General features: G+C 53.6%; 1 protein-coding gene across 1 annotated transcript in view; it reads left to right on the forward strand.

Moving 5' to 3' along the window:
• The window catches only part of PODXL (podocalyxin like), an 88,732-nt gene that overhangs the window by 50,219 nt on the left and 29,180 nt on the right, over nt 1-9,333 (forward strand). The window contains exons 2-4 of the mRNA XM_034764302.1: nt 1,918-2,604; nt 5,898-6,154; nt 8,412-8,483. Coding sequence (XP_034620193.1) covers nt 1,918-2,604; nt 5,898-6,154; nt 8,412-8,483 — 1,016 coding nt within the window. The remainder of the gene's footprint in view (nt 1-1,917; nt 2,605-5,897; nt 6,155-8,411; nt 8,484-9,333) is intronic.

Below are 9,333 nucleotides of genomic sequence, written 5' to 3' on the forward strand. Positions count from 1 at the left end.
GCAGCTCTCATCCATCCAGGAAAAGTCACAGGTTGCAGATTTTTGTGGCTGGGAATTAATTAACAGAAGCTCCCCTCTGTGGAGGAGCATGCGAGGGGGTGGAGGTATGAAATCGCTGCAGCTGGAGGTGACACGGACACAGGCCATTTGGGATCCAGGCAGACACCTAATTGGCTCTGGCAGGGTCAACAACCACAGCTTTGGGAGAAATCAGATCCCCAACATATTATTATTTTTTAATAATTATATAATACGTAGAGGCCCTCAGCGGAGATCAGGACCTCATTGGGCTTGGCACTTCACATACACATCATGTCCCAGCCCCAAAGAGCTAACAAGACAAGTCAGACAGAAAGCTGGGATGGGGAACAGAGGTGGCACAGGGAGATAAAGTGACTTGCCCAAGGACACTCAGCAGGCCAGCTGGGAACTCAACCCAGGCCCTAATCCATGAAAGGATGAGAGTGAGCAGGACTGATGGCTTGGAGGGTGGCGCTTTTACTGGTGGGGAGGCTTTTAATGAGATCCAAGCCAGCAAACTGTCTGGGCATGAGCCTATGTGTAAAGCCAATTGGCTAAGAAGGCTGTCAGTCAAGTAGAGAGCTAAGGGAGGGACTTCCTTTCTCTCCATATAAAACCCCCAGTCTTCCAGCTGGGGGACAGTCAGTCAGGGTATGTCTGTGTTTAGAGTTGGGGGTGCAATTCCTAGCTAGCGTGCTAAAAATACATTGTATCCGTGGCAGCGTGAGTGGGGCTAGCCAGCCGTTATGTATTTGGGATGGCCAGCACCTCGCAACACCGCGACTCCATTCCACTTTCAGCATGCATATGCCTACGTGAGCTGGGAATCACACCCCCAGCTCGAAAGTGTAGACATACCCTAAGTCAGGCAGTTGGCAGCATAGGTGTTGGAATGAGAGGTGTGGAGGTGCTGCCGCACCCCCTGGCTTGAAGTGGTTTCCATCATATACTGGGTGTACAGTTTGGTTCAATGGCTCTCAGCACCCTCACTACACAAATTGTTCCAGCACCCCTGGTTGGCAGAGGAGAAAGGGTCACCTGCAGGAACCATTGGTGAATGTATAATACGCAAGATACCCTGTCTGGTTTGCTGCTTGGTTTTTTGTTTTTTGTTTTTTTTTTTAATTTAAATCCATTTTGGTGTTATTCTTTTGCTCACCCCTCTGAACTGGGTTTTTGTGGTTTTGAGCTGTCTTGCTGCTGCCCTCTGCCACAGCTCCTCTCTATAGACTCAGTCTTCAACTGGATACTTTTGAAGATTGGGTTGGAGGTGACGTGGGAACAAAATGCAGAGGGGTGGCAAGAGGGAAGGAGCCTTCCTGGTATCGAGGCAAGTCTCACATGCTCCTCCATTGGCTCGTTACGTGGTTTTTCATGCCTCACAGTCTAGATGATAATATGAAAGGACTCAATGCCTGCAAAATTCAACAGTTCAGTAAGAACTATTTACAGAGATGCTTGTCTGCACCTAGGATTCCGGCCATGTGCACGCAGACCGACTTCCTGGTGCCTCCTCCACACTCTTCCCTCCTGCAACCTGTGCGCCTCCCTCCAAGATCCATGCAGTTTACAACACTTGTGCCCATTAGACTGACTTCTTCACTCCTTTTCCTTACCTCGTCCTCAGCCCTCCCCTCTGCCACGCTGCTCCTCGGGGCATTTTCTGAAAATCCCCCACAGTGAGCTGGTCCTATAGGGGCTGCAGGGGAAGTGCTGAGTGAGTGTTCTCGGCAGTGGGTAGGGGCTGGTTCCCACACATTAGCTATTTACACAAGTGTCCGCGCTGGACATGGTGCATATGAAGAGCAGGTGGAGGTGGGGGGTGGAGGGGGCTGGATGGAAGCCAGGAAACCTTTCCTCTGATTTTGTAACCATTTGGCCCTTTGTGTTTTTTAGGAGATGTCATTGCAGAAAGTGACATGACTGCAGCTTCCACCACAAGTGCCCCGTCTGCCGATGCCTCCTCCCAGGGCAGCCAACCCCCCACTGAGACTACGGGTGCCCCAACCCCCTCTCAAACCTTGACCCCCACCAAAGCTGACACCTCACCCTCCTCTGGCCCTGGCATCCTGCCTGCTGCCTCGACTTCCACCAATGCCCTGTCTGGTGTCAGCACCCTGCTCCCCACCACCTCTGGTACACCAGGCAGTGCCAGCGTCCCATCCTTCACTGGTGCTGGAACATCACCTGGCACCGTCCCTCCATCCCCCGCCGGTGCCCCATCCCACACTAATGCCACCACTCTGACCCCTGCCACCACTCTATCCCCTGCCACCACTCTGACCCCTGCTGACACCAGCACCCTGCCTACTAAAGCTAGTGCTACCTCTCAGAGCACAGCAGCGATCACCACCACCACCAGCTCTGCAGACTCCCTCACCGTCGGTGCCCCCAGCTCCCCGGCTGCCCCTGTTGCCCATACCCTCAGCTCCGCAGCCACCCCCAGCTCCATGGCCACCCCAGCTGCTCACACGGCTGTTACCCCGAGCTCTACCATCGCCGCTGACGTCCCCAGCTCTGCAGACACTGGTCTGGCAGCCGCGTCTCCATCTCAGAAGCCCCAAACAACAGCAACTACTACAGGTATGAGCAGGACTGTGTGCAGTTTTTGGAGGCTGGGGGAATGCTGGCTGACTCTGGAATAGAAAACGGGTTATGGAGTCTTTCCAGTCTAGGTTAGGTCCTGGGTTCGTGTCGAGCTCAGCCTGGCCATGGCTGACAGTTGTTGACACCCAGCAACTGTTCACCGGCCTGCGTGAGATCAGTGGCCGGGGTCCCTATCACAAAAGCCACCCTAGCAAGTGGCCCCTTTGTTGGCAGCCTTGGCAAAAGAGGCTCAGGACCAAATGGAGCATAGAGGCCGAACTCCTCGCTTGTCCCTAGCAGGGCCCTGTCTGTGCTGGTTTGAAAATTTAGCAGGTAGGCCATGGAGGCCAGCTTATGTTTGACACGATGGAGAAGGGGGAGGCAGGGGAGGTAGGGGCTAGGAAAATGATCATTGCAGAAGCATTCTGGATATGAACGGGGCAAGGCTGTATTTGTCAAGGCCAGAAAGAAGGACGTTGCTCTAATCAAGGTGAGAGATGATGAGAGCCTGAATGGGAGTTTTAGTTGTGTGGATGGACAGGAAAAGCTGCATCTTAGAGAGGTTCCACAGAAAGAACATAAGAACAGCCACACTGGGTTAGATCAAAGGTCCATCTAGCCAGGGCCATCCCTAGCCATTTTGGTGCCCTCCGCAGCCCCTCCGCGGGGGGGCTGTGTGGGGCCCCAGACCTTGGCGGGGCAGCGGGGGGGAAGCTGGCCACAGCAGCGTGGCTGGGAGCCAGGGGAGCGGAGCAGGCTGGGGCCGGGTCACTCTACTTACCGGTGAGTGCAGGGAGCCCAACCCCTCCTGCGGTCCTCAGGGGAAGGGCTGGCTGGAGTGGGGGTGGGGCTGGGGCGGAGCAGGGGCGGGTTCCATGGGGAAGAGACGGAGCAGGGGCTGGAGCAGCACGCAGCTGCGCACGGCACCAGGAAATTTGGCGCCCTACACAGCTGCGTACTTTGCGAATGGGTAGGGACAGCCCTGCGTCTAGCCCAGTGTCCTGTCTTCTGACAGTGGCCAATGCCAGGTGCCCCAGAGGGATTGAACAGAACAAGTAATCATCAAGTGATCCATCCCCTGTCGCCCATTCCCAGCTTCTGGCAAACAGAGGCTAGGGACACCATCCCTGCTCATCCTGGCTAATAGCCATTGATGGAATATCCTCCATGAACTTGTCTAGTTCTTTTTTGAAGAATCGGCAAGCTTTAGACATAGCCTGGATGTGAAGACCTGGACCAGGGGTCGGCAACCTACGGCACGCAAGCCGATTCTGAGTGGCACGCAGCTGCCTGCCGCGGTCCCGCCCCCCGCCCCCCACCGCTCTCCCCTGCGGGGGCAGGAGGCAGAAGCTTGGTTCTGCAGCAGCCAAGCTTCCCCCCTCCCCCGCTTTTTCCCCCAGCGTGGTGCTTTCCTGCCCCCACCTCCTCTCCGTCCCTGCGCCAATCAGCTGATGGCCCTAGTGAGGGGGAGGGGGAAGAGCGGCAGCGTGCACACAGCTCCATAGAGGAGGCAGAGAGAGGTAGGGACGGAGCCTGGGGGAATGGGGTGGAATAGGGCATATCCCTCCCAGCCCCCTGCCGTTTGAATAGAAGGAGACAGGTCTGGAGTAGAGAGGTGGAGAGCATGGAGACGGTGGTTGAATTTGTGTTTACGGATGAACTTACCCAGGGATAAGGTATAGAGGGAGAAGAGAAGAGGACCCAGGACAGAGCCTTGTAGAGCCCTTGTAGAAAGTCGGAGCGGGACACACTTAAGGAGTGATTAGAGAGAACCAGGAGAGGACAGAGCCATAGAACCTAAGGGAGGGCAAGATCTCAAGAGGAGCGTGACTGACTGTGTTGAAGGCTGCTGACCGCTCCAGGAGGGTGAGAATGGAGAACTGATTGGTTCTGAGCTTTGGCTAAGAACAGGTCATTAGAGACTTCGTCAAGGGCGATTTCAGTGGATTGCAAGGGGCAGAAGCCCAGACTGGTGAGGGTCTGGTGTGGAACTGAAGGAGAGGAACTCCAGACAGCGCCTGTGGACAATGCATTCAATGAGCTTCGTGATGAAAGGGAGAAGGGAAATGGGGGAGAGTGGGTTGTTGAAGCAGCAGGTGGGGGCAGAGGTGGTGGTTATTTTAAAAAAAATGGAGAGACCAAAGCATGTTTGTGTTGTGATCGAAAGGAGTCGGAGGAGAGAGGTTAAGGAGAAGCGTAAGGGAGGGGATGAGAATAGCCTTGAGGGAGATCAGGAGATAAAGTGGGAGGAAGCCACTGGGGCAAGTGAAGAGGTTAGGGGAGGAGAACAGATGAGAAACTGCTGTGTCTGTGACAGGGGAGAAGGAGGAGAGAGTTGTAGGAGGGGAGGGGAGCTGAGGGGACGGGGAAGATCACGCGTTTTATCAGTTTTGTCTTAGAAGAAATCAGCGAGATCCTTCTATAAGTGGGATCTATGGAGGCATTCAGCTGGCACCCTCCCCCCATCACAGCCCCTGGCATAGGCGCCTACTTTTTGCAGCGCCAGTGGGTGCTCAACCCCCCTCGGCCCCACCCCGACTCCACCCCTGCCCTGCCCCGCCCCCATTCCAGCCCCTTCCCAAAAGTCCCCGCCCCAACCCCGCCCCCTCCCTGCCCCTATTGGACTCCTTCCCCAAATCCCCGCCCCGGCCCCGCCTCTTCCCCCCCCCGTGTTCTCCCTCCTCCCCTCTCCCTCCCAGCACTTGCCGCCACGAAACAGCTGTTTCGCGGTGGCAAGCGCTGGGAGTGAGGGGGAGAAGCGGAGCCGTGGGGTGCTCAGGGGTGGAGGTGGAGCAGCGGCGGAGGTGAGCTGGGGCAGGGGGGCGGGGAGCTGCCGGTGGGTGCAGAGCACTCACCAGTTTTTCCCCGTGGGTGCTCCAGTCCCAGAGCACCCATGGAGTCGGCGTCTATGGCCCCTGGGAAATCCCCTTAGAGCGTGGCTTTAGCCTGGCATAAAGCAGGGCAGCCTTCAGGCCCCGGTGTGGTGAGGTTTCATCTCAAGGAAATATAACTATCTACAGCAAATTTTTACATATCCGTATTCTCCAACCTGCCCCCACCCTGCCCACCCCTTTTCTTTTATTTTAATAAACACCACTGAGGAAATTCCTAGGCAAAAAACTTCAGGATACAGGTAGGGCTGCCAATAAATGTCATGTAAAGTTTAGGCGAAAGCTTCCTTTTGCAGTTCACCGTTCATCGCTCCTCGTGACGCCTGTCTGCTCTTCACATGTTGGTGGGGCTTCACTATAACTTATCAATGCCTTGTTTGTTTGTGTTCTGATGTCTAGGAAGCAGCTTAGGTGTTAATACAGACAAGGAACGTACCACCCAGAACCAGCCAGTGAAACCTGTAGCAACTACGGAAAGTGCTACCAAACCTACGGAAGCTGCAGTTGCAACCACACAGCAGTCTGGTGTTGTATTACAGCCACCAGCCTCAAGCTGTGGAACTGTGATCTCCATTATAAAGAAGGCTTCGCCGAGCCGCCCCACTCCAGCTCCTAGCAGGGAATCCAAGCCCAGTGATTCTCCGCCCCCAAATAAGGTAACAGGGGCCTGGGTGTAGGTGAGCAGGCCGAAAGCCAGCAGGAGAGAAGGCTCATTCCTCTCGGGCAGCCTAAGCCTGTCAAGCCTTGTGGCACTGGGACATGCCAGGTTCAATATGTGTGATCAGGTCTCCCTCTGGTGGCTGGACCACAAAAAAGATACAAGCCCTACTACTGCTGCTGACAGCAAATAGAGATCCTCTTTCTGCTCAAGGAGCAAAGGCTTGTGTTTTATTCCTAAAGCAGCTTATTCATTTGAAGCAGCACCCAGTGTGTGCATAGGTCAGGGGTTCCTTACGGCATTTGTCATTGCTTATGTATCTCTGTCGTCGTCAGAGGGTGATCTCTTGCAGGGGAAGCCTCTACAAAGCCTCTTGAGTCTGCAAGACAGGAATGGACAAACCCTCCCAGTGTATAGATTTGGAGAGAGGGGCGAAGGAGGGCTACTGTTGGGAAGCTGTTCAGGAAAGATGTCTCGTTTCGGGGGTGGGATGGGGAGTATAATAGAGGGCGCGAGGGCTGGAGTCACAAAGGTCCTTAGGCTTTGTGACACCAAGCAACTCGGTGCTGAGAAAATCACAGGAGGTAGGTGCCCAGGGTCTCTATACAATGAATGGGGACAGACCGGCGCCTTAGACTGCCATTCACAAAAGCCAGCGTGCTAGGCATGGAGCCGCCTAAGCTAGCCAATGGGAGATGCCAACCAGTGTGTGCTAAGCCCCACCCCTGAGTCAGAGCTAAGTCTGGGCTGCAGGGAGGTGCCTAGCTCCGCTTGTGAGTCCCAGCTGTGGGGTTAGCTACCTATGTTTTTTGCAAGAAGCCAGGCAGCAGAGGGGAAGGTCTTACCTCAGTCATTACTCAGCCCAGCGGTTGGAACACTCCTCTGGGATGTGGGAGACCCCCGGTTCAAGTCCCCCCTCTGCCTGAATGGGAGTCTCCCACATCCCAGGTGAGTGCCACTAACTACTAGGCTACCGAATCATAGAATATCAGGATTGGAAGGGACCTCAGGAGGTCATCTAATCCAACCCCCTGCTCAAAGCAGGACCAATCCCCAGACAGATTTTTACCCCAGTTCCCTAAGTGGCCCCCTCGAGCATTGAACTCACAACCCTGGGTTTAGCAGGCCAATGCTCAAATCACTGAGCTATCCCATCAGATACTCTGATTTGGGGCTCCCTCAATCTCTCCTGTTGCAGCTGTTACGTGGGCGCTCTTCCTTTTCCTTCTCCTTCCTCCGCTGAACTCACTGATGGGCCCAATCTGGTAGGCGATCTCTGAGCACACCTCTCGGGTTGGCCCCACAGATGATGTAGACGGCCAAACGCCTGCCTTCCCCCGGTTTGTGAATTGATCTGGGATTTAAGTGGGAGATAGGGGTCCAGGTGCCTAGAGTGAGGCATCAGTGCCCAGGCCCAGAGGCAGGAACATAAGCATGGAGGCCATTTTTAAGACAAACACAGGTGCCAAGGGAGGTTTGGCATCTCCTGGGTTCAGCGGGAGTTTTGAGGATTGCAGTGGAGCCAAAACTGGGACTTAGGTTTCTAAATCTGGGGTTAGGCACCTAGGTACTTTTGTGAATCCAGCCCTGACTGACTTGGAGAGGAATTAGATTGTTATGGCTTTGGACAGAGGCCATATCTGGTGTTTCTGTTTGCTCTAGTAATTGGGCATGCTATAAACGACAATAGAAATTAGATGATGGGGCTAGGACATGAGCTGCATCAGGCACAGGAGAGGGGGCCGTGGTAACAGGAAGCCGGGAGAGGGAAATATTTTGGAGGTTTGTTTTCACGGTGGGTGGGCGTGCATCATGGCTGACTCCCATAAATCACGTGACGGAGTGTCTGACTCCAACCATTTATTGGCAGGAACACGCTGGTGAGACCAGCTCTCTCCTGCTGACCCCTTGCTCTAGGTCCTAAGCCCGTTTTGGCACATGCGCTAGCAAATACAGGTCAGACAACAGTTTCCGGGTTAGAAGTGCCCAGACTGTTCAGGACACTTATCTATAAAGAGTTGGGAGATGGGCCCTGGAGACCTGTCAGGCCTTTGCCATCTCTGTCTCTTGATTCATATTCGTGGATTCTAAGGCCAGAAGAGACCATTAGATCATCTAGTCTGACCTGCCTAACGCAGTCTATAGAACGGATTGGAGTGTTTGCAATCCTGTGTCTCTGATCAATCTGCTGCATTAACGACCAGCTATCCCTCCACCGTGCAGAAATGATGTGGGTTGGGTTGTTTTTTTTTCAGATCGTTTGTGAGGACCAGAACCTGTCCAACGACTCAGCAATCATTCTAACCCCGAACAAGCCTATACACTGTGTGAGTACCCTCCTTTACATACAACACCCCGTTGTCCTTGGCTACAACAGCAACTTCCCTGCAGCTTTTAACCCACGGATCTCAAAGCGCTTGACAAGCTGTAGGCACAGGCATGATTTCACCAGCTATTGAAATGCAATCGCTTCTGGGGTGGAAAATGGCAACTGCTTAACAGTATACTGCAATACTACCCAATAAGGCAAGAGACCATATCCAGCTGGAACTGTTGCAGGAGTTAAAGATAGGCAGACTATAATTACCAGAGTAGGAAGATGGTCAGAAAACAAGCATTAACCAACCCAAGTTGGTTGGGAAAAGTTCAGATGGAGCTTTAAAGACCAGGGTGAAATCCTGCCTCCGTTAAAGTCCGTTGGAGTTTTGCCATTAACTTAATTGGGGCCAGAATTTCATCCCAGAAAGTGGTCAGGACCTTGGATTTAGATCTCATCTATGAGATCAGAGGGGTAGCCGTGTTAGTCTGAATCTGTAAAAAGCAACAGAGGGTCCTGTGGCACCTTTGAGACTAACAGAAGTATAGGGAGCATAAGCTTTCGTGCGTAAGAACCTCACTTCTTCAGATGCAAGTAATGGAAATCTCCAGAGGCAGGTATAAATCCGTGTGGCGATAACGAGGTTAGTTCAATCAGGGAGGGTGAGGTGCTCTGCTAGCAGTTGAGGTGTGAACACCAAGGGAGGAGAAACTGCTTCTGTAGTTGGATAGCCATTCACAGTCTTTGTTTAATCCTGATCTGATGGTGTCAAATTTGCAAATGAACTGGAGCTCAGCAGTTTCTCTTTGGAGTCTGGTCCTGAAGTTTTTTTGCTGTAAGATGGCTACCTTTACATCTGC

The sequence above is a fragment of the Trachemys scripta genome, chromosome 1, assembly GCF_013100865.1.
Source record: "Trachemys scripta elegans isolate TJP31775 chromosome 1, CAS_Tse_1.0, whole genome shotgun sequence".
Taxonomy (NCBI): domain Eukaryota; kingdom Metazoa; phylum Chordata; order Testudines; family Emydidae; genus Trachemys; species Trachemys scripta.